At 45.9% G+C, this 25,819-nt stretch overlaps 1 protein-coding gene across 1 annotated transcript in view; it reads left to right on the forward strand.

Moving 5' to 3' along the window:
- The window catches only part of LOC121272247, a 131,606-nt gene that overhangs the window by 78,619 nt on the left and 27,168 nt on the right, over nt 1-25,819 (forward strand). The window contains exons 23-28 of the mRNA XM_041178776.1: nt 2,509-2,636; nt 2,735-2,824; nt 3,578-3,652; nt 9,696-9,782; nt 19,765-19,842; nt 22,866-22,943. Of these exons, the coding sequence (XP_041034710.1) occupies nt 2,509-2,636; nt 2,735-2,824; nt 3,578-3,652; nt 9,696-9,782; nt 19,765-19,842; nt 22,866-22,943 (536 nt within the window). The remainder of the gene's footprint in view (nt 1-2,508; nt 2,637-2,734; nt 2,825-3,577; nt 3,653-9,695; nt 9,783-19,764; nt 19,843-22,865; nt 22,944-25,819) is intronic.

A 25,819-nucleotide genomic window follows, 5' to 3' on the forward strand; every position in this document is an offset into this window, starting at 1 on the left:
TTCCTCATGTCCCCTCTAATCCTCCTACCAATTATGTTAAAGCTGTGCCCCTGGTAACTGACCTCTCCGCTAGGGGAAACAGGTCTTTCCTGTCTATTCTAACTAGGTTCCTCATAATCTTGTACACCTCAAGTAAGCCACCCACAGCTGCCTCTGTTCTTAGGAAAACAACCCTAGCCTATCCAATCTTTTCCCATGGCTGCAATTTTTAAGCCTTGACACCATTCTTGTAAATCTCCTCTGTACTCTCTCCAGAGCAATTATGTCCTTCCTGTAATGTGGCGACCAGAACTGTGTACACAATTCCAGCTGCAATCTCACCAACGTTTTATACAGTTTGAGCATTACCACCCTGCTCTTGTAATCAACACCTCGTCCAATAAAGGAAAGCATTCCATATGCTTTCTTCACCACCTTATCCACCTGTCCTGTCACCTTCAGGGACATGCTCTCCCATGGCCCTGCATTTATCTACCCTCTCAATATCCTCCCATTTATTGTGTATTTCCCTAGCTTTGTTTGCCTTCCCCATATGCATTACCTCACACTTCTTTGGATTGAATTCCATCTGCCACTTTTCCACCCACTCAACCAGACCATTGATGTCATTCTAGGGACAACAGCTACCCTCTTCACCATCAACTACCTGGTCAATTTTTGTGTCGTTTGCAAACTTCCCAATCGTGCCTCCCACACCTAAATCCAAATCATTAATATATCCCCCAAATAGTGGGCCCCAACACTGTTCCCTGTGGAACTCCATTCGCAAAAACATCCATCAACCGTTACCCTTTGTTTCCTGTTGCTGAGCCAATTTTGGACCCAACTCGCCACATTTCCCATGGGTTTTTACATTTCTGACCAGTCTGCCATTTGGGACCTTGTCAAATGCCTTACTAAAATCCATGTAGACAACATCCACTGCACTACCCTCATCAATTTTCCTTGTTACTTACTCAAAGAATTTGATTAACTTAGTAAGACACGACCTTCCCCTAAAAAAAACCATGCTGACCAACCCTGATCAATCTGTGCTTTTCTAGGTAACAGTTTATCCTGTCTCTCAGAATTGGTACTAATAATTTGCCCACCACCAAGGTCAGACTGACCGGCCTATAACTTGTGCCCAAAATAATAAATTCTCCTCATGTGATATCTGTTGAACTTTTCTTGGTTGCAGATTCTGATAGCCCCTCAAGCAAGGGGAGATGGTGGCATAGTGGTCATGTCACTGGACTAGTAATCCGGGGGCTCAGGCTAATGTTGAGGGTTCGAATACCGCCACAGCAGCTGGTTAAATTTAAATTCAATTAATAAAATGTCTGGAATTGAAAGCTAGCCTCCGTGAAACTCTCATCGATTGTTGTAAAAACCCATCTGGTTCAATAATATCCTCCAGGGAAGGAAATCTGCCATCCTTACCTGGTCTGGCCTACATGTGACTCCAGACCCACAACAACATGATTTGACTCTTAACTGCCCTCTGAAGTGGCCGAGTTAGCCGCTCAGTTCAAGGGTAATCGAGGATGCAAAACCAATTCTGTCTTTCTAGTGACGCCCAAATCTCTGAAAGAATAAATAGAGAAAAGCCAACAATTTTGTGCAAATGCAGCCATCCCGTTTTGGTCAAGTGCCCAGTCCTCCTTGCAGAGGCCAATTTGAGTTATATTTCAAAAATCTAGACTTGTACTTGGGGAAATTACAATGGCAACAGGAACACGACACAGCCAAAAGAGATCTTAAGCCTAGAGCTGTGAAAGGAGCAAGTCTGACTTAGGCCCTGGGGCAATGTTGATCACAGCACAGGTAGAGATTTAGGATGTTATAGCTGGCATCAGCCGCACTGGGCAGTGAGGAAGAAAGTGCTTTGCTTTTATAAAACACTTTCAAGACCTCAGGATGTCCCAAAGTGCTTTACAACCAATGAAGCACTTCCAAGTATAGTCACTGTTGTAATATATAAAATGTGATTATTAACACACACAAATCTCCCCCAAATGAAAATGATCAGACCATCAGTTTTAGATGTAGGTTGAAGGGTCAATCTTGACCAGGGCATGGCAGGGGGAGAACTCTTTTCTCCCAATGACAACAAAGTGTAGTGTCTTTGACCTCCACTTGAGAAGGCTAACAGGGCTATGGTTTAATGTCTCATCCAAAAGACTTCCTTGGCCACCGCGAAGAGCGGTCAGCCTGGATCATCATCTCAGATCTCTAGAGTGGGCTTGATGCCTTCTACAGTCGAATAGCTCAGTTGATGCCTTGTGCAGTCAAATAGCTCAGTGACCCTTCCTGTCTTGGGCGCTAGCAACCTTGGAATAAATTCCAGCAGGTCAGAGCAGGGGTGACAAATAGCAATGCATTATGTACATTTAAATTTTTTGTGTGGATTTTCGTATTCTCGTTTGGCTGGGGGGGAGGTGGTGGTTTGACCCTTGTTGCACAGTAAATTCCTCTTCTTCCTATCTTATGTTGTGTTTTTTTTTCTCTTTTCCCCACACCCCACAGAAAACGTGGCCAAGTAACCTTTCTCTCTGGAAAGGATGTAAGCCGGGCGCTGAAGTACAACGGGGAGCAGTTACTGGGCCGTGCGCTGAGGTTGCGCAGACCACCGCAGATTCAGAAACCTGTGGCAAGTAAGTTAAAGGCTTGCATAACGTTCGATAGAGTGCAGTGTATCGCGGGTGAAATTATAATATATTTTTTTAATAAATACAATGATTTGTTTTAAAAGTTGTCAGGGGGAGGAAACGAAAGCTCAAGGAATCCGACTTGGGGGCCACGATTTCGCCCCCAGCCAAGAAGAAAAATGTGCAGAAAACAAGTACGTAGCCGCGTTTGGCATCTTTGAAAGCATTCTTAGGGAGCCACGGTAAGATGGTGGCGCCGTCGAGTACCTGTAGGAATTTGGTGAGCAGGGAACCTGAGCAGCTGCTGCTCTTGTTTTGGGGTTCTGTAAGCTGTGGCCCAGTGGGTAACACACTCGGCCGAGTCACAAGGCTGTGCGTTCGAGTCCCACTCGAGGAACTTGAGCACAAAATCCAGGCTGACGCTCCCTGCCGCGGTACTGATGGGAGCGCTGCGCTGCGGGGGTGCCATCCTTCGGATGGGACCTTAAACCGAGGCCCTGTCTGTCCCCTCTTGGACGTAAGGGACTCAATGGCATTACTTGGCGGGAGAAAGAGCAGAGCTGTCCTGGGGGCCAATATTTATCTCTGAACTAATATCTCAAAACAGCTCATCGTGTTGCTGTTTGTGGGATCTTGCAGTGCGCACATTGGCTGCCAGGTTTCTGACGTTAGAATTCTTCAAAAGTGCGTCATTGGCTGAAAACTGTTTTGCAGCGTCCCCGAGTTTGTGAGAGGCACTGTATGAATCTATAAAACTTGCAGGGCTACCGGGGAAAGGCATGGGAAGCGGGGCTAGCTGAGTTGCCATTGCAGCGAGCTGGCACAGACACGATGGGCCGAATGGCATACTTCCGTCTGATAACCATTTTGTGATTCTGAAAGTCTGGCCTAGTCTTTTCCTGAGTGTTCTCATTGTTACTCAGCTCTTTATTTTTGTTCCCCAAAAGCCGTTTTAACTAAGAGAAAAAAGAAGGAGCCTATGTCTCTGCTGAAGAAGAAAAAGAAGAAAGTACAGGAGCAAAGTAAGTATATATTATTTATTCCTTTACTGAACCTGTAAATGAATCTGTATTTTTCTTGCCCTCTTCTGTCTAATTCATTACTCACCGGAGAGCAAGGGACAGTGCACGCTAGTTCCAGCTCAGAAAATGACCACTGGTTGTAAACGGATCTGACCCATGCAGTCCAGGAGGATAGCTACCTGTGTCAAGCTGGCTCATTAGAGTAGGACCATAGAATCGTACAACATACAAGGAGGCCACTCGGCCCATCGTGCCTGTGCCGGAGGCGCTACACTTTTAATGGGGAGACAGGTAACCGCAATTCCCACCTTATCAGTATATAGTGACTCTCATGCTGGAAAGTTGAGTGAGGACCATATTGGACAATATAATAGTGTCTTCTGCTCACTCAACTTTCCAGCCTCATTTATGTCATTGCAACCGGTGAGAGCGGATGGGTGACTCCTGGACACCCCTTTTGCCTAGTTTCACAATAGCAGAATTGGGGGAAAAAAAGCCAAAAATGTTGCGAGAGCCATGAAGAAAATCCCAAATGATTTGGGTTGATCGGTGAATCCGCACTGACAGTGTCGAGTGAGAAACCAGTTGCCTTGGGGTGGAGTGACTTCCCACTGCAGCACTAACACATAGAGATCAGAAGGTAACTGTGTAGGATTATTGCTATTGATTGGTCCTCATGTTTAGGGGAGTAATCCGATTACTGGTTCTAACCTTGAACGGAGATGGCAACCATATTAAGCTAACTAAATAGAAGAGGAGATTTTTTTTGTCGAAGCTTTTCGTCTTGCACTCATCAGGACAATTCACAAGAAAATGCCAATGTCGTGAGAAACAACATATTTATACTGTATGAGAAGAGAGTGCTACAACCAATCAGCACTCTTCTAATACAGTATAAACATGTTGTTTCCCCTGACATCAGCATTTTCTTGCGAATTGTCCTGATGAGTGCAAAACGAAAAGCTTTGACAAAAAATATCTTTTTTAAGCAATACTTAAGTTCTGTACTACCAAACGACTATTACTAAATGACTTATTTGATTGCCAAAAAGCAGCGATAAGGAATACTCAGAACTGGAAACACTGTTCAGAACATAGATTTACTGGACTGTTATTCTGGGGGGGGCCAGGATTGTCTACCAAATAAATTCTTCCTCTTTCATGTCCCCTTTCCTCCCAGTTGTGCAGTTGTTCTCCTTTATAGACAGTTTTAGGTAGAGGGGACCTCGTCTCATTGTCTGTCTCGGCGATGAGAAGTCTATTGTTGGTGGCTCACTTAGGCTGAGTTTGCCAATAGCCCGAGAATCAAAATCCATAGCACTTAAAGAAGCCAAAAATATTCCTGTGCCCTACACCAGATTCATTTCCCAGTTTGTGTTGAGTTCCCAGGGTGGTTTTGGGAGCACTACAATTGACTTTGATGCTCCTGGGCTAGTGAGTCAGCGAGGGTTTTGGCTCCTGATGACTTACCAGTGACCTCCCTGTTGCTAGCAAAACACATGGGTGTGGATGGCTGAAGAGGACAAAGTTGGGTCTCGCTTGGATTTCACTTACTATCCTGGTGTCACTCATTGTATATTTATGCCTCAAAAGCTGAGAAAACTGAGGAGGAGGAGGAGGAAGCAGCCCCACTTCAGAAGAAAAAGAAAAGGAGCCAGGAAATGGGTATGTAAATAAACCCTTTCAGTTATATTGCTGAAAGAAAAGACATGTTGTCGAAGCTTTTCATCTTGTCCTCATGGACAAACACAAGAATGCTAAATTTCAAACAATCACAACAATTCATACTACAGGAGAAATAGGTGCTGGTTGGTTGGCAAGAGGTGGAGGCATTGGCACAGAGCTGCCAATGGGAACTGTAGGCTCTCCAAGCTTACCCGTAATTACCCATATAAATTGGTGTGATCGTTTGAAATTTGGCTTTCTTGCATTTGTCCTAATGAGCGCAAGATGAAAAGCTTTGATAACATGTCTCTCTTTACAGCAATATTGAAGGTCCGTGCTACTTTCAGTTATAATTTTCACAGTTTCAGTTTCTTCAGTACTGCACGGGTGGTTGACAGGCATTCCGGACAGAATAGTGAATGGTTTGCTATTTTAAGTGTCACTTTCAAGGCCAACCTTAGCTGCCGTGTGATGCTGATGATAGAACTAAGCATCTTGCTAGGCCACTTCAGAGGACACTTAAGTGTCCATCAAATTAACATGGGACTTGTTTCACACAGAGTACCAGACTGGGTAAGGGCTTCAGGTTTCCTTCCCTTTAGGACATCATTGAACCAGTTGGGGGCCTCTGCTCCTTGGTTGCTTTTATTGGTACGAGTTTTTCTTTGTTTCAAATGTTAAAGTTTTTTTTCATGAACTACATTCAAATGGTTTGATTTGAACTCATGTTATGAAACTAGAACTAGGGGACATCGTTTAAGAATAAGGGGTGTCCCTTTTAAGACAGATGAGAATGCTTTTTCTCTCGAGGGATGTTAATCTGTGCAACTCTCTTCCTCAGAAAGCAGTGGAGGCTGGGTCATTGAATTTATTCCACACGGAGATAGAGATTTTTGATGGACAAGGTAGTCAAGGGTTACTGGTGGGTGGAGGGGGTAGAGACAGGAAATTGGGACTGAGAGCACAACCAGATGAGCCACGATCTCATCAAATGGCAGAGCAGGCTTGAAGGGCCGAATGGGCTGCCTCCTCTCCTCAGTCCTATGTTATCTTATGATTAGTCCATGACTTTGAATAATTAGCTGAGTAGCATAATTACGATGGTATCATACCACTACCTAATTGACTCACACACATAGAGTCATGGTCATTATGGCACAGGAGGAGACCATACGGCCCATTGAGTCCATGCTGGTTCTCTGTGAAACAACCCGTCTCCCCGCCTTATTCTGTAGCCCTGCAAGTTCATTCCCCTCAAGGGCCCAAAAGATTTCCTTTTGAAATCATTCATCGTCTCTGCTTCCATCACCCTTATAGGCAGTGAGTTCTAGATCATTAACCACTTGCTACACCTCACCTCACTCCTGTCTCCCTTGCCCAAAGCCTCAAATCTGTGTCCCACTAGCCCTTGTGTGAATAGCAAATGGGAACAACTTTTCTTAGGTTAAATAGAGGTAGCCAAACATAATCTTGTCCACCTCTATCAAATTTCCCCGAATCTCTCTTGCTCCAAAGAGAACAGCCCCAGCTTCTCCGACCTAACCTTGTGACTAAAATCCTTGATCACTGGAACCATTCTGGTAAATCTCCTCTGCATGTTTATGGGAAGGCAGAAAAAAGATATAATCCGTTGTTTAAAATCTTTTGCAAAGCATGCATTTTCTGCCCTCAAATCTCACTTCCTATTCTCGGTTATACTTTTCCATCCATGTTTTCTATTCATTTTTACTATGTCAACTGTCATGATGTTGTTGAAGACTCCAACCATTAGTGGCTCTGTAAGAGCAAGTTTCTGAAGTCTCTCTTTCCAACTCTAAATGTGAATATATTTCACATACTCACTATACATCCAGGAAGCGTAATGTCACACTACTTATATCATCTAGCCTTTGTGTTTCATAATTTAAGTGCATTTTCTGTGTTCTCAGCTTCCAATTTAAGAGAAAATATGACATTTGACTCATTTTTTGGCCAGGCACTGACTCTTTTGCTCGATCCTTTTCCTCCACCTGATTCCAGCCTGCAGATCCGCCTGAATACCTCCAGCCTGCAGATCTGACTGAATCCCTCTCCCAATAGATCTGTAACCACCTCATATGTATTCGAGAAAAAAAATAAATACTTGCATTTTTATAGCGCCTTTCACAGCCTCAGGACATCCCAAAACACTGCCCAATCCAATTTGAAGTATGGTCACTGTTGCAGTTTAGGAAATGCAGCAGGTAGTTTGTGCACATCTGGCTCCCATATGCAGCCATGAGATAATGACAAGATAATCTCTTTTATGTGATGTTGAATGAGGGGGGATAAATATTGGCCAGGATACCAGGGAGAATTCCCCTGCTTTTCTTCAAAGTAGTAGCTGAAGGACCTTCCACACCTACCTGAGAGGGACCTTGATTTAACATCTCATCTGAAAGATAGCGTTTTCGAGAGTGCAGCACTCCCTCAGTACTTGCTACTGGGAGTGTCAGCCGAGAGATATTTGTGCTTGTGTCTCCAAAATGGGACTTGAACCACCCACCTCCACATAGCCCATTAAATCAGAGGTGAGAGAGCCAATGCACTGAACCATGTTTGACACATTAGCATAGAGACTTATAGACCCAAAAGAGGAGAGAGCAGAACCGAGACTGAAAAGTAAAGGCAGAGAGAAGCAAAATAGAAGTGAAACAAAAATGTAAGTGGAGATAGAGAGAGAGAGAAGCAGGAAAACACACAAAAAAAAACCACGAAGAGAGGAGACAAGAGAGCAGGGGCACATCCATAGACTTGTGACATGAATACAGTAAAAGCAAGCGGGAGATGATGCACGTATCCTCTGACTCAGCATGGGGAGTGCTACTGGTGTATGTTACGTTGAGTTTCTGTGGAGTAGTGGTAGCATTCCTGTCTCTGACCCAGAAGCTGTAGTTATGAGTCCCACACAGGACTTGATGGCACAGAAAGTGTATCCATAACGCAGCCAAAAGGGTTAACATCAACCTGCAACAGTCAGACTGGGAGAGATTCTCAGTCAGCCTTGTGATGGAAAGCAAGTTGGAGGCTCTACCGTCATTATCCATAGCCCCAGATGACTACATTTTGTAAAAGTGCATGTTGCCACAGCAACTTGGACTGCCTGAATAAACTGTTAACTCCACCATGTTACTTTGGGTCCATGGTCTTGTTCAGGGTAAGCCGCAGGACAGGCTGGTTCATGAGAACAGGAACACTTTACCATGTGACACATAGTATACTATTCTTTTAGCAAGTCTGTTCCTTAAAGGCCACAAGTTTGTCTTGTTAAATGGATGCACAGAACAATTGAAAGGGCTTGCCTTTGGGAATAACTGACGACCTCCAGCTCTATAACACCCCCGCAATCTCTGCACTTCGCTTATTCTGGCCTGTGGTACAACCCTAATTTTAATCACTGTGACTGGTGGCTGTGCCTTCAACTGCTGAGACCCTAAGCTCTGGAAGTCCTTCCCTAAGACCACTGCATCTCTCCTTTTTAAGCCGCAATTTAAAAACTACCCTGCCTGTCGTAATATCCCCTCATGAGGCTCAGTGTCAAATGTAATGCTCCTGTGAAACACTTCAGAATGTTTTGCTTTGAAACATATAAAATCCTGATGGGATTTGAGAGGGTGGATACCAGGAAGATGTTTTCTACTAGAACCAGGGGAGTGCAGTTTAAAAATAAGGGGTCTCCTTTTTAAGGTGGAGATGAGAATTTTTTTTCTCTCAGGCGGTCGTAGGTCTGTGGAATGCTGTTCCCTGGAATGCAGTGGAGGATGGGCCATTGAATTTACTCAAGGCTGAGCTTAGATTTTTGATGGACAAGGGAGTTGAGGATTATGGTGGGGAGGTACAGGCACGAAAGTAGAATTGAGACCTCAACCAGGTCAGCTATGATCTTATTGAATGACAGAGCAGGTTCGAAGGGCCAAATGGCCTACTCCTGCTGCTAAGTCTCATGTTCCTATGTCTGTTCTTTCTGGTGAATGTTTTTACATAAGCATGGTGCAGAAATTTATACTTGAGACAATAAATTAAGCTAAAAAGTTATTGTCTGTACTTTTTAAAAAATGCATTACTTGTACTGGAGAGAAGTTGCCCTTTGCGATTTGTGCCAATGCAACTAATGTGTTTCAGTTAATCTGAAACACACACTATTGATATGGTGCCCTTTGTGGTTGAACATCCTCCTTGATTCCTCTCCGTCAGGGAACCACACACAAAGAGTCACTCCCCGGAGGGTGATGGACTAAGGCAGAACCAAACGCCAATGAGAGTCATTGTCACGAAAGGGGAGACTAGCGAACAGGGATTAAACTGGATCCCATTCGCTGATGTGCCCGGTAATGTAACAAAGCTCTTTGTTTCTTAAAAGCTGCTTCAAATGAGAAAAGTGAGGAGGAAGAGAAGGAATTTATTACACCCTCGCTTAAGCAGCAGCAGAAACGAAAACAGGAAAAACGTAAGTGAATAAATCTTCTTACAAGTTGAGATCACCTTTTTCTTATCCTCTTCAAGCAGAATGCTGTCTTCCCTGGCCAAGCAGACCCCAAACTCGGTCAGTACCATGAGGGAGACATCTCCTGTTAGAGGAATTGGAATCATAGACCCCAACAGCACAGAAGGAGGCCATTCAACCCATCGAATCAGTGCAGCCTCTTTCAAAGGACCACCCAGTTAATCCTGTTCCCCTCCTGCCCTTTCCCCACATGCCTGTATTTTTCCTCCTTCAAGTGTTGACCCAATTCCCTTTTGAAGGCCACTATTGAGGTTATTTCCACTGCCCAGTCAGGTACTGCATTTCAAATCCTAACCGCTCATTGCAAAAGCTTTTCCTCCCTGGCTCGTTTGCTAATCAACTTAAGTCTGCTGTAGAGATGTTCTACCGAGAGGCTGCTTGAGTTGAACAACAAACTCTATTTACAGAGCTGCTGGATTAGCTGCAGGCCTCTAGCAAGGCTCCAATACACTCTCTAGACAAGGAAAACTCTGCCCATTATAAACTTCCCCGTGCTTGGTGCCAATTGGCTGTTCTGACCACGTGACCCTTACTCCGTAAGGCTGGCCTTAAAGCAACAATCACCACATCTGTGTTCTCTGGTCATCAACCTTTCAGCCATTGGGAACAGTTTTTCTTTATTTACTTAAATACCATTCTATTCAATGTCCCCCTGGCCTTCTCTGCTCTAAGAAGCACAAACCCAACTTTGGTCCACCCATGTAACTAATCCTTCATTCATGGAAGCATTCTCATAAACCTCCTCTGCATCTGCTCCGAAGGCTTCACGCCCGTCCTAAAGTGTGGTGCCCAGAATGGCAGAGTACTCCAGCTGGGGCTGAACTGCTGTGGTACGGTTCAGAAGGAGGCCATTCAGCCCATCAAGTCTGTGCCACTTCATTGGTTTTGCTGCTCTGGGTTACCAGTACCTGCTTTTAATTGATCCAAAGGACACAAAAAGGGTAAGCTCTTGGCAAATTTGAAGGAGTAGTGGACAGTAACGAGAAGACAATCACTGGGGGAAATGAAGAGACCAGATGGGCGACATTTCCAGCAAGATCTTTTAAAGGTGGAGAGTGGGGCAGGAACAAACCAAGGCCTCTAGTAGACGCTGGGCTGGAAGAGCGGGAGAGGCTGTAGCCACAAATGTAACGGGGTAGTGAGCCTAGAGTATTCCTTGTCTATCGAAATTGTCACAAAACTCATTGTTTCCTCCTCAAAAAGTGATTTTAAGTGAAAAAAGCGAAGAGGATGAGTGGAAGGACAAGCTGCCTGGGGTAAAGAAGAAAATTGCAGAAAAACGTAAGTAAATAAAAATAAATTTTGCTTTCTCCTCAGTCTCTGAACCCCATATCTGCTCAATGGGCAAGGAGGCTGGCAGGCACTTGGGTCTCAGACCCTGCCTGTTCAACTCTTCTCCTGACCACCAGGGTCACCCAGTGAGGTTGGCTTAATTGGGGAGATGGTGATGCAGGTGTAATCCAGAGGCCCAGGCTAATGCTCTGAAGATGTGGGTTCAAATCCCACCATGGCAGCTGGTGGAATTTAAATTCTTTTAATAAAATCGGGAATTGAAAACTACTCTATGACTGTGAAACTACCATGGATTAACAATGCAAAAACAGAATTACCTGGAAAAACTCAGCAGGTTTGGCAGCATCGGCGGAGAAGAAAAGAGTTGACGTTTCAAGTCCTCATGACCCTTCAACAGAACTAGGTGAATCCAAGAGAGGGGTGAAATATAAGCCTGTTAAATTTTTTTTTGGACTAACAATGGTTCACTAATACCCCTTTAGGGAAGGAAATCTGCCGTTCTTACCTGGTCTGGCCCACATGTGACCCCAGACCCACAGCAAATGTGGTTGATGCCCTCTGAAATGATGTGGGTGGCAAACCACTCGGTTCAAGGGCAATTAGGGATGAGCAACAAGTGTTGGCCTTGCCAGCGACGGCAGCATCCCTGAAAGAGTTTTTTTTTAATTCACTGGCTGTGCGAGTATATTGGCAGTATTCATATTTCATACAAATAGTCCCGTGTATAGCATGCACTTCCTGTTGTCCTAGGAAGTGTCTTTTTTTTTCAAGGCTGCATTTGCTGACAGCGCTGTGCATGCACAGTTTATCTGCCAACGGCGTGTTTTTATAGAGGGCAATGTGCAGCAGGGCACATGCCATCTTTATAGGGGGCAATGAGCGACATGAACCCAGTTTATTAAGTTTCAAAAACTCGATTGCATGCATCAAAATAAAGTGGCTATCTTGTGAGCTACATATTCCTAGCAACCTGGTCACTAAGGGCAGAATTTATCGCTCGTCGAGCGGGCATATGCCCGACCCGAATGAAGGTAAAATGATGCACAGTGACGCCGGGCAAGCGTCCAGCGTGGGAGTTGGCAGTGTGCCAGCCGACAATTAAAAGGCCCATTAAGGCCTAACGGTTGGCGGACAGGCGAAAAGACTTTTTGCAATTTTTGCGTAAACCGATCGATGGGCCGGATGAGGTTTCGGTCCGTCATTGTTTTTCTTTTAAAAATCATATAGAAATTAATATGCAAAAATTTTTACATATCCCTGCTCGTGTGATGGAGTCACGTAAGGGGACATGTTTTTTTAACATATTACAATGCTTTATTTTTCATTTTCAAATCTGTTCATCTCCCGAAGGCAGCTCAGTGCCTCAGGGAGCTTTTCCAGCAAGTACCCACGTATGCGCACTTGCCCTCCTCCTCCACCCAAACCCCTCACCCCCACCCGCCAGCTGCCACACGCGTTTCACGCTGGGCGGGGTCTGTATTTGGTCTGCCGGCGTGAAATCGCGGTCCGGCCCTGATCGCAGACTGATCCCACACGCCTGATGAGGGCAAAGTTCTGCCTTAGGTGATGTGTGAGATCCACAAACTAAGAGCATATTGGAATAACCAAGTTAGAAAGTACAATGAGTTGGCGGTGTGCTGGGTAGACTGATGTGTGCATGTCATTCCTGTGCAGGCGCAGATGGTTATCAGCCGGCCATAATGCGTTGGCAGAGGACAGTATGTTTTTTTTATTCTTTAATGGGATGTGGGCATCACTGGCAAGGCCAGCATTTGTTGTACATCCCTAATTTCCCTTGAACTGAGTGGCTTGTCAGGCCATTTCAGAGGGCAGTCCGGAGTTAACCACATCACTGTGGGTCTGGGGCTACATATAGGCCAGGCTGGGTAAGAACAGCAGATCTCCTTCCCCAGAGTGAACCAGATGGATTTTTACAACAATCGATGATAGTTGCCATGGTCACCATTACTGAGACTAGCTTTATATTTATTGAATTTAGATTCCACCAGCTGCCGTGGTGAGACTTGAACCATGTTACCAGGACATTAGGCTCTGTAGTAATGACATTCCCAATATGCCACTGTATTCCCCCCTAAATGCTATTTCTGTGACATCCAGCTGTTACAATTTGTGTATTGCTTGCATTTCTATAGCGCCGTTCACAACCCCAGGACATGGCCTTACAGTGAATGAAGTGATTTTGAAGTGTCGTCACTGGCGTAATGCAGTGAACCCGGCAGCCATATTTGTGCACAGCAGCTCCCACAGACAGTAATGTGATAAATGGCAAGATCGCCTGTTTAGATATCGTTGAGGGATAAATGTTTTCCCAAGCCTGGAAGACTTTCGTGGCTCTTGGTAACATTCACACCTCTGAGTCAGAGGATCATGTGTTCAAGCCCCCCACCTCCTGAGACTTGAGCATCTAATCCAGACCGGCACTTCAGTGCAACGCTAAGGGAGAGCTGCGATGTCACAGCTGCCGTCTGTTAGATGAAGTGTTAAGCTGAGGCTCCACCTGCGTCTTAGATGGATACAAAAAAATTCCATAGCCATTATTCAAAATGAGAGCAAGAGAGTTATAAAGCCATAAAATCATTACAGCATAGAAGGAGTCCATTCGGTCTATTGAGTCCATGCTGCTTCTCTGCAGAGCAGTCTAGTCAGTCCCATCTCTCCTCCTTCCCCATACCCACTCTTGCTGCATCCCAGTAGCCCTGCAAATTTATTTCCCTTTATTACCTATCCATTTTCCTTTTAAAATCATTAAATCGCTTTGCTCTCACAACCTTGATAATGACTTCAAGGCCATTATCACTCGCTGCGTAAAAGAACCTCTTTGTAATGTCCTGGCCAATATTATCCAACGTCACTATCTCATCTGCACCCTCTTGACATCCTTTATAAAGTGTTGTGCCCAGAATTAGGACACAGTGCTCTAGCTGAGAGCGAGCCAATGATGTATAAAGATTTTGTACTCCGTGTCCCTGTTTGTTTGCAAAGCCCAGGATCTCGCACGCTTTTTTTTTGAGGCCCTGGCCAACTTTGTACCTTCGGGAGGTGAAAGGGGAGAATTAGCAGAGAGAAAGTCGACCCAATCTCACTTGTAAAAATGTGGGGCCTCGACATTTTCCGCAGACCACTGTCATTAAACCTTTTCTTTCTTCCTGAAAAGCTACTTTAAATGAGAAAAGAGAAGGGGAAAGTGTTCCTCTACTTCAGAAGAAGAAGAAGAAAAAAAATCAGGAGAAGGGTAAGAAACTTTTTTTTTAACACTTGAAATTGTGTTCGCCTCAGCCTTATCAGTGATGACCATTGCTCCTTTGGGCAGGGAGCCTGGCAGGCAGACACATCCCAGATTCGTGCCAGTGCAACACTCTGCCTGGCCCTAAGGGACATTGATTACAGGGTGACACAATTAGCTGGTTGTATCTAAATGGGATGGTATTATTGGCAGTATTAGGGCTTGCGAATAGTCTGCATATCCTGTATTTCCAAGAAGTATCACGTTACGCTTATGTCACACCTAGCAGCCACATTTCACAGGGATATACTTATTTCTCAGTTGACGTTTCGAGTCCGTATGACCATTCGTCAGAACTAAGACATGTAGAAATGAGATGAAATATAAACTGGTAGAAGTGGGTGGGACAGGAGAGCTCGATAGGGGGCCAGTGATAGGTGGAGGCCAAGAAGAGACTGCCAAAGATGTCATAGACAAAAGGACAATGGGCTGTTGATTGTGGTGATATTATCTAAAGGATGTGCAATGGGGACATTAAGGGAAGCAAGCGAGTGGCAGATGACCCTAGTGTGGGTGGGGTGGGGGGAAGGGATCGAAATGGTCTAAAAGGTGGAGATGAAGCAACAGATCGAAATAACTTTTAAAATAGGGAAAAGAAAAAAAATTGCGTTAAAAAAAAATTATAAATCATTGAAAAAAGGAGGATTGGAGAGGGGGTGGGGATGGAGGAGAGAGTTCATGATCTGAAATTGTTGAACTCAATATGAAGTCTGGGGGGTGGGGGGGTGGTGGTGAAGGGAAGATGTGTTTGGTAGTGGCATCATGCTGGAGTTGGCGGAAATGGCGGAGAATGATCCTTTGAACGCGGAGGCTGGTGGGGTGATAAGTGAGGACAAGGGGGACCCTATCATGGTTCTGTGAGGGAGAGGAAGGTGTGAAGGCAGATGCACGGAAGATGGGTCAGACATAGCTGAGGGCCCTGACAACCACTGTGGATGGAAAACCTTGCTAAGGAAGATGGAGGACATGTCAGAGGAACTGTTTTGGAAAGTGGCATCTTCAGAACAGATACAATGGAGGTGAAGGAACTGAGAGAATGGGCTGTAGTCCTTAGAGGAAGCAGGGTGTGAGGAGCAGTAGTTGAGATAGCTGTGGGAGCTGGTAGGCTTGTAATGGATATTGGTGGACAGTCTATCACCAAAAATTGAGACTGAGAGGTCAAGGAAGGAAAGAGAAGTGTCAATGATGGGCTACGTGGAAATTGGAAGCAAAATTAATAAATTTTTCCAGATCCAGACGATAGCATGAAGCGGCACCGAAGCAGTCATCGATGTACTAGAGGAAAGAGTTGTGGGAGGTGGCCTGAGTAGGACTGGAACAAGGAATGTTCCACATACCCCATAAAGAGACAGACATAACTGGGGCCCACACTTTTTATTTGGAGGAAGTGAGACGAGTTTAAGGAGAAATTGTCCAGTGAGAGAACAAGTTCAGCCAGAGGGAGGAGAGTAGTGGCAGATGGGGATTGTTGGGGCCTCTGTTCGAGGGAGAAGCAGAGAGCCCTCGGACTATCCCGGTGGGGGATGGAGTTGTAGAGGGATTAGACATCCATGGTGAAGAGGAGGCGGTTGGGGCCAGGGAATTGGAAATTGTTGACATGTAGGATGTGAGAGGAATCGCAGATGTAGGTGGGGAGAGACTGGACGAGGGGAGAGAGAATGGCGTCAAGATATCAAGAAATGAGTTCCGTGTGGCAGAAACAGGCTGACATGATCGGTCTGCCGGGAGTGTCCTGTTTTTGGATTTTGGGTAGGAGGTAGAAGCGGGCTGTCTGGGGTGGGAGACTGAGATTGGAAGCTGTGGAGGGAAGATCTCTAGAGAAGATGAGGTCAGTGACAATCCTGGAAATGATGACTTGATGTTCAGTGGTGGGATCATGGTCCAGGGAGAGGTAGGAGGAAGTGTCTGCGAGTTGACGCTCAGCCTCTGCGAGGTAGAGGTCAGTGCGCCAGACAACAGCAGCACCACCCTTGTCAGCAGGTTTGATGACAAAGTCAGAGTTGGACCTGAGAGAACGGAGTGCGGCAAGTTCAGAAGAAGACAGGTTAGAGTGGGTGAGAGGAGCAGAGAAATTGAGACAACTGATGTCACGCCGACAGTTCTCAATGAAATGATCAAGAGCAGGTAAAAGTCCAGAGGGAGGGGTCCAGGTGAAGGGAGAATAATGGAGGCGGGTAAAAGGATCCGTTGAACCGGGAGAGGACTCCTGCCCAAGGAAGTGAGCACAGAGGTGAAGGCGGTGGAAGAAGAGTTCAGCATCGTGACGAGCCTGAAATTCATTGAGGTGAGGGCTTACGCTTATGAAACTGAGTCCTTTGCTGAACGTTCAGCATCAGAGAGGGGAAGGTCAGAGATTATGGTGAATATACGGCTGGGGCTGGGATTGGAAGATGGGACAGGGACAGAGACAGAGGGACGGGCAGGGCTGGAGGGTCCTGGGTGGGCGTTGGTGTCGATGAGTTGTTGGAGCTTGCGTTCCTTTGCACCTGAAAGAAAGAGACAAAGTTTCTTGTTGAGGCGTCGGATGAGACAAAGAATAAAATGAAACTGGTGGCAAGGACAGCTTAGAGATAGGGTGAGTCGGTGCTGCTGGAGGGAGAGGTCAGTGTGTTCATAGGGCTGCGCATGGCACTGAGTGTGGATCTCAGGATGCGATGAGAATAGCAGTCCGAGGAGCGTTGTATGTTCCAGAGATACCTGTAATCCTGGGTGGATTCGAAACGTGAGGGATGGAACTTCAGTTGGAATCCATGTGGGGTAGGTCGGAGACGGAGACAGTCACTGAGGAAGGAAAAATGGCTTTGAAAAGCAAGTTTTAGTAAACACCTCGCCAAACACCAGGAGAGAACAGTACTTCTTCAAGGGAGTCATTCCAGGAAGAGAAGTGGCAGTCAATTAAGCACTAAGATAAAAGCAAAATGCTGCAGATGCTGGAAATCTGAAACAAAACAAAAATAGCTGGAAAAACAAAGCAGGTCTGACAGCATCTGTGGAGAGGAACACAGTTAACGTTTCGAGTCTGTATGACTCTTCATTAGAACTAAAGAAATGTAGAAATGTGGTGAAATATAAGCTGGTTGAAGGGGGTGGGACAGGTAGAGCTGGATAGAGGGACAGTGCTGGTGGAGGCAAAGTAGAGATTGCCAGAGATGTCATAGACAAAAAGGACAAATGTCCCAGCCCCCTCAACCAGCTTAGATTTCACCACATTTCTATATTTCTTTAGTTCTGATGAAGAGTCATACGGACTCGAAACGTTAACTGTGTTCCTCTCCGCAGATGCTGTCAGACCTGCTTGAGTTTTTCCAGCTATTTTTGTTTTTGTCTCATGTTCCTATGTCCTTTCTTTCTGGTGAATGCTTTTACATAAGCATGGTGCAGAAATTTATACTTGTGAAAATAAACTAAGCTCAAAAGTTATTGTCTGTACTTCTTTAAAAATGCGTTATTTGTACTGGGGAGAAGTTGGCTTTTGCAATTTGTGCCAATGCAACTAATGTGTTTCAGTTCATCTTGAACACACACCACTGACATGGTGCCCTTTGTGGTTGAACATCCTCCTTGATTCTTCTCCGTCAGGGAACCACACACAAGAGTCACTTCCCGGAGGGTGGTTGACAAAGGCAGAACCAAACGCCAATGAGAGTCATTGTCACGAAAGGGGAGACTAACGAACAGGGATTAAACTGGATCCCATTCACTGACGTGCCCGGTAATGTAACAAAGCTCTTTGTTTCTTAAAAGCTGCTTCAAATGAGAAAAGTGAGGAGGAAGAGAAGGAATTTTTTACACTCTCGCTTCAGCAGCAGCATAAACGAAAACAGGAAAAACGTAAGTGAATAAATCTTCTTACAAGTTGAGATCACCTTTTTCTTATCCTCTTCAAGCAGAATGCTGTTTTCCCTGGCCAAGCAGACCCCAAACTCAGTCAATACCATGAGGGAGACATCTCTTGTTAGAGGAATTGGAATCATAGACCCCTACAGCACAGAAGGAGGCCATTCAACCCATCGAATCAGTGCAGCCTCTTTCAAGGGGCCACCCAGTTAATCCTGTTCCCCTCCTGCCCTTTCCCCACATGCCTGTATTTTTCCTCCTTCAAGTGTTGACCCAATTCCCTTTTGAAGGCCACTATTGAGGTTATTTCCACTGCCCAGTCAGGTACTGCATTTCAAAGATAAAAACAAAAAAACTGCGGATGCTGGAAATCCAAAACAAAAACAGAATTACCTGGAAAAACTCAGCAGGTCTGGCAGCATCGGCGGAGAAGAAGAGTTGACGTTTCGAGTCCTCATGACCCTTCGACAGAAGGTTCATGAGGACTCGAAACGTCAACTCTTTTCTTCTCCGCCGATGCTGCCAGACCTGCTGAGTTTTTCCAGGTAATTCTGTTTTTGTACTGCATTTCAAATCCTAACCACTCATTGCAAAAGCTTTTCCTCCCTGGCTCGTTTGCTAATCAATTTAAATCTGCTATAGAGATGTACTACCGAGAGGCTGCTTGAGTTGAACAACAAACTCTATTTATAGAGCTGCTGGATTAGCTGCAGGCCTCTAGCAAGGCTCCAATACACTCTCCAGACAAGGAAAACGCTGCTCGTTAGAAACTTCCCCGTGCTTGGTGCTGATTGGCTGATCTGACCACGTGACTTACTCCGTAAGGCTGGCCTTAAAGCAACAATCACCACATCTGTATTCTCTGGTCATCAACCTTTCAGCCAATGGGAACAGTTTTTCTTTATTTACTTAAATACCATTCTATGAAATTTCATCCTGGCCTTCTCTGCTCTAAGAAGCACAAACCCAACTTTGGTCCACCCATGTAACTAATCCTTCATTCGTAGAAGCATTCTCGTAAACCTCCTCTGCATCTGCTTCGAAGGCTGCACGCCGTTCCTAAAGTATGGTGCCCAGAATTGCACAGTACTCCAGCTGGGGCTGAACTGCTGTGGTACAGTACAGAAGGGGGCCATTCAGCCCATCGAGTGTGTTCCCGGATGTGCCACTTAATTGGTTTTGCTGCTCTGGGTTACCAGTACCTGCTTTTAATTGACCCAAAGGACACAAAAAGCCTAAGCTCTTGGCAAATTTGAAGGAGTAGTGGACAGTAATGAGAAGACAATCACTGGGGGAACTGAAGAAGCCAGATAGGCGACATTTCCAGCAAGATCTTTAAGGGTGGAGAGTGGGGAAGGAACAAACCAGGGCCTCTAGTAGCCACTGGGCTGGAAGAACAGGAGAGGCTGTAGGCACTAACGGGGTAGTGAGCCTAGAGTATTCCTTGTCTAGCAAAATTGTCACAAAACTCATTGTTTCTTCCTCAAAAAGTGGTTCTAAGTGAGAAAAGCAAAGAGGATGAGTGGAAGGACAAGCTGCCTGGGGTAAAGAAGAAAATTGCAGAAAAACGTAAGTAAATAAAAATAAATTTTGCTTTCTCCTCAGTCTCTGAACTCCATATCTGCTCAATGGACAAGGAGGCTGGTAGGCACTTGGGGTCCCAGACCCTGGCGCTTCAGATCTACTCCTGTCCACTAGGGTCACCCAGTGAAGGTTGGCTTAATTGGGGAGATGGTGGCATAGGGGTAATGTCACTGGACTAGTAATCCAGAGGCCCAGGCTAATGCTCTGGGGACGTTAGTTCAAATCCCACCATGGCAGCTGGTGGAATTTAAATTCTATTAATAAAATCTGGAATTGAAAACTAGTGTGTGATGGTCGCCATGAAACTACCATGGATTAACAATGGTTCACTAATACCCCTTTGGGGAAGGAAATCTGCCGTCCTTACCTGGTCTGGCCCACATGTGACCCCAGACCCACAGCAAATGTGGTTAATGCCCTCTGAAATGATGTGGGTGGCACACCATTCGGTTCAAGGGCAATTAGGGATAGGCAACAAGTGTTGGCCTTGCCAGCGACGATAGCATCCCTGAAAGAGTTTTTTTAAAATTCACTGTCTGTGCGAGTATATTGGCAATATTCATATTTCATACAAATAGTCTAGTGTATAGCATGCACTTCCTGTCGTCTTGGGAAGTGTCTTTTTATTCAAGGCTGCGTTTGCTGACAACGCTGTGTGTGCACAGTTTATCTGCCAACTGCGTGTTTATAGAGGGCAATGTGCAGCAGGGCACTTGCCATCTTTATAGGGGGCAATGAGCGACATGAACCCAGTTTATTAAGTTTCAAAAACTCTATTGCATGCATCAAAATAAAGTGGCTATCTTGCGAGCTACATATTCCGAGCAACCTGGTCACTAAGGGCAGAATTTATCGCTCGTCGAGCGGGCATGTGCCTGACCCGAACGAGCGTAAAATGATGCACAATGACGCTGGGCAAGCGTCCAGCGTAGAAGTTGGCAGTGCGCCTGCCGACAGTTAAAAGGCCCGTTAAGGCCTAACGGTTGGCGGACAGGCGAAAAGACCAGGCGGCTTTTGTAATTTTTGCGAAAACTCATCCATGGGCGGGATGAGGTTTCGATCTGTCTTTTTTTAAAAAAAAATTTAGAAATTAGTATGAAAATTTTTACCTATCCCTGCTCGTGTGACGGTGTCATGTGAGGGGACATGTTTTTTAACATGTTACAATGCTTTATTTTTCATTTTCAAAACTGTTCATCTCCCTAAGGCAGCTCAGTGCCTCAGGGAGCTTTTCTAGCATGTACCCACGTATGCGCACTTGCCCTCCTCCTCCACCCAAACCCCTCCTGCCAGCTGCCGCACAAGTTTCATGCAGAGTGGGGGCAGTATTTGACCTGCCTGTGTGAAATCGCGATCCCGCCCCCATCGTGGTCGACTTCACGACCGCTCCCGCCCACCTGATGAGGGCAAAGTTCTGCCTTAAGTGATGTGTGAGATCCACAAACTAAGAGCATATTGGAATAACCAACTTAGAAAGTACAATGAGTTGGCGGTGTGCTGGGTAGACTGATGTGTGCATGTCATTCCTGCGCAGGCGCAGATGGTTATCTGCCGGCCATATTGCGTTGGCAGGGGACAGTGTGTTTTTTTTATTCTTTAATGGGATGTGGGCATCACTGGCAAGGCCAGCATTTGTTGTACATCCCTAATTTCCCTTGAACTGAGTGGCTTGCCAGGCCATTTCAGAGGGCAGTCCGGAGTTAACCACATCGCTGTGGGTCTGGGGCTACATATAGGCCAGGCTGGGTAAGGACAGCAGATCTCCTTCCCCAAAGTGAACCAGATGGGTTTTTACAACAATCAATGATAGTTGCCATGATCACCGTTACTGAGACTAGCTTTGTATTTATTGAATTAGATTCCACCAGTTACCAAGGTGAGACTGGAACCCATGTTACCAGGGCATGAGGCTCTGGAGCAATGACATTCCCACTGTGCCACTGTATTCCCTGCTAAATGCTATTTCTGTGACATCCAGCTGTTACAATTTGTATATTGCTTACACTTCTATAGTGCCCTTCACAACCCCAGGACATGACCTTACAGTGAATGAAGTGATTTTGAAGTGTAGTCATTGGCGTAATGCAGCCATATTTGTGCACAGCAGCTCCCACAGACAGTAATGTGATAAATGGCAAGATCGTCTGCTTAGATATTGTTGAGGAATAAATGTTTTCGCGAGTCTGGAGGACTTCCGTGGCTCTTGGTAACACTCACACCTCTGAGTCAGAGGATCATGTGTTCAAGCCCCCCACCTCCTGAGACTTGAGCATCTAATCCAGACCGGCACTTCAGTGCAACGCAGAGGGAGAGCTGCGATGTCACAGCTGCCATCTTTTAGATGAAGTGTTAAGCTGAGGCTCCTCCTGCATCTTAGATGGATACAAAAAAAGTTCCATAGCCATTATTCAAAATGAGAGCAGGAGAGTTATAAATCATAAAATCATTACAGCATAGAAGGAGTCCATTCGGACTATTGTGTCCATGCTGCCTCTCTGTAGAGCAGTCCAGTCGGTCCCATCTCTCCTACTCCCCCTTGCTGTATCCCATTAGCCCTGCACATTTATTTCCCTTGAGTGCCTATCCATTTTCCTTTTGAAATCATTAATCGCTGTGCTCCCACAACCCTGATAATGATTTCAAGGCCATTATCACTCGCTGCGTAAAAGAACCTCTATGCAGCGTCCTGGGCAATATTATCTGACGTCATTATCTCCTCTGTAGCCTTTTGACATCCTTTATAAAGTGTTGTGCCCAGAATTAGGACACAGTGCTCTAGCTGAGAGCGAGCCAGTGATGTATAAAGATTTTGTACTCCGTGTCCCTGTTTGTTTGCAAAGCCCAGGATCTCGCACGCTTTTTTTTTGAGGCCCTGGCCAACTTTGTACCTTCGGGAGGTGAAAGGGGAGAATTAGCAGAATGTCGACCCGATCTCACTTGTAAAAATGTGGGGCCTCGACATTGTTTGCAGACTACTGTCATTAAACCTTTTCTTTCTTCCTGAAAAGATACTTTAAGTGAGAAAAGAGAAGGGGAAACTGCCCCTCTACTTCAGAAGAAGAAGAAGAAAAAACATCAGGAGAAGGGTAAGAAATGTTTTTTTAACACTTGAAATTGTGTTCGCCTCAGCCTTATCAGTGATGACCATTGCTCCTTTGGGCAGGGAGCCTGGCAGACACACAGATCCCAGACTCTTGCCAGTGCAACACTCTGCCTGGCCCTAAGGGACATTGATTACAGAGTGACACAATTAGCTGGTTGTATCTAAATGGGATGGTATTATTGGCAGTATTAGGGCTTGCGAATAGTCTGCATATCCTGTATTTCCAAGAAGTGTCACGTTTCGCTTATGTCATGCCTAGCAGCCACATTTCACAGGGATATACTTATTTCTCAGTTGTCATTTGGAGCCCGTATGACCCTTCATCAGAACTAAGATATCTTTTAATGAGATGAAATATCAATTGGTAGAAGTAGGTGGGACAGGAGAGCTCAGTAGGGGGCCAGTGATAGGTTGAAGCCAAGAAGAGACTGCCAAAGATGTCATAGACAAAAGGATAATGGGCTGTTGATTGTGGTGATATTATCTAAAGGATGTGCAATGGGGATATTAAGGGAAGCAAGCTAGTGGCAGATGACCCTAGTGCGGGTGGGGTGGGGTAAGGGATCGAAATGGGCTAAAAGGTGGAGATGAAACAATAGATCAAAATAAATTTTCAAATAGGGAAAAGAAAAAAATATTGCGTAAAAGAAATTATAAATCACTGGAAAAAGGAGGATTGGAAAGGGGGTGGGGTTGGAGGAGAGAGTTCATGATCTGAAATTGTTGAACTCAATATGAAGTCCGGAAGGCTGCGAAGTGCCTAGTCGGAAGATGAGGTGCTGTTCCTCCAGTTTGTGTTGAGCTTCACTGGAACATTGCAGCAGGCCAAGGACAGACGTGGGCATGGGATGAGGGTGGAATGTTGAAATGGCAAGCGACAGGGAGGTCTGGGTCATGCTTGCGGACAGTCCAAACGTGTTCCGCAAAGTGGTCCCCCAGTCTGCGTTTGATCTCGACAATGTAGAGGAGACCACATTGGGAGCAGCAAATGCAGTAGACTAAATTGAGGGAAGTGCAAGTGAATTGCTGCTTCACTTGAAAGGAGTGTTTGGACCCTTGGATGGTGAGGAGGGGGGAAGTAAAGAGGCAGGTGTTGCACCTTCTGCGGTTGCATGGGAAGGTGCCGTGGGAGGGGGTTGAGGTGTAGGGGGTGATGGATCAGTGGACCAGGGTGTCCCGGAGGGAACGACCCCCTGCAGGAAACCACCGGGGGGGGGCGGTGAAGGGAAGATGTGTTTGGTAGTGGCATCATGCTGGAGTTGGCGGAAATAGCGGAGGATGATCCTTTGAACGCGGAGGCTTTTGGGGTGATAAGTGAGGACAAGGTGGACCCTATCATGGTTCTGGGAGGGAGAGGAAGGTGTGAAGGTGGATGCATGGAAGATGGGCCAGACATGGTTGAGGGCCCTGTCAACCACTGTGGGTGGAAATCCTTGGTTAAGAAAGAAGGAGGACATGTCAGAGGAACTGTTTTGGAAAGTGGCATCATCAGAACAGATACAATGGAGGCGAAGGAACTGAGAGAATCGGATGGAGTCCTTAAAGGAAGTGGGGTGTGAGGAGCAGTAGTTGAGATAGCTGTGGGAGTCGGTAGGCTTGTAATGGATATTGGTGGATAGTCCATCACCAAAAATTGTGACTGAGAGATCAAGGAAGGGAAGGGAAGTGTCAGTGATGGACCATGTGAAAATTGGATGCAAAATTAATAAATTTTTCCAGATCCAGATGATAGCATGAAGCAGCACCAAAGCAGTCATCGATGTACTAGAGAAAGAGTTGTGGGAGGGGGCCTGAGTAGGTCTGGAACAAGGAATGTTCCACATACCCCGTAAAGAGACAGGCATAACTGGGGCCCATGCGGGTATGCATAGCCACACCTTTTATTTGGAGGAAGTGAGACGAGTTTAAGGAGAAATTGTTCAATGAGAGAATAAGTTCAGCCAGAGGGAGGAGAGTAGTGGCAGATGGGGATTGTTGGGGCCTCTGTTCCAGGGAGAAGCAGAGAGCCCTCAGATCATCCGGGTAGGGGATGGAGGTGTAGAGGGTTTGGACGTCCATGGTGAAGAGGAGGTGGTTGGGGCCAGGGAACTGGAAATTGTTGATATGATGTAGGGCGTGAGAGGATGAGAGGAATCGCGGATATAGGTGGGGAGAGACTTGACAAGGGAGAGAGAATGGAGTCAAGGTAGCAAGAAATGAGTTCCGTGTGGCAGGAACAGGCTGACATGATCAGTCTGCCTGGACAGTCCTGTTTGTGGATTTTGGGTAGGAGGTAGAAGTGGGCAGTCTGGGTTGGGAGACTGAGGTTGGAAGCTGTGGAGGGAAGATCTCCAGAGGAGATGAGGTCAGTGACAATCCTGGAAACAATGGCTTGATGTTCAGTGGGTCATGGTCCAGGGGAAAGTAGGAGGAAGTGTCTGCAAGTTGATGCTCAGCCTCTGCGAGGTAGAGGTCAGTGCACCAGACAACAGCAGCACCACTCTTGTCAGCAGGTTTGATGACAAAGTCAGAGTTGGACCTGAGAAAACGGACTTCGGCAAGTTCAGAAAAAGACAGGTTAGAGTGGGTGAGAGGAGCAGAGAAATTGAGACCACTGATGTCACGCTGACAGTTCTCAATGAAAAGATCAAAAGAAGGTAAGAATCCAGAGGGAGGGGTCCAGGTGGAGCGAGAATAATGGAGGCGGGTAAAAGGATCCGTTGAACCGGGAGAGGACTCGTGCCCAAAGAAGTGAGAACAGAGACGAAGGCGGCGGAAGATGAGTTCAGCATCGTGCTGAGCACGAAATTCATTGAGGTTAGGGCGTACGGGTATGAAACTGAGTCCTTTCCTGAGCACTGAACGTTCAGCATCAGAGAG

The sequence above is a fragment of the Carcharodon carcharias genome, chromosome 33 (genome assembly GCF_017639515.1).
Source record: "Carcharodon carcharias isolate sCarCar2 chromosome 33, sCarCar2.pri, whole genome shotgun sequence".
Classification (NCBI taxonomy): domain Eukaryota; kingdom Metazoa; phylum Chordata; class Chondrichthyes; order Lamniformes; family Lamnidae; genus Carcharodon; species Carcharodon carcharias.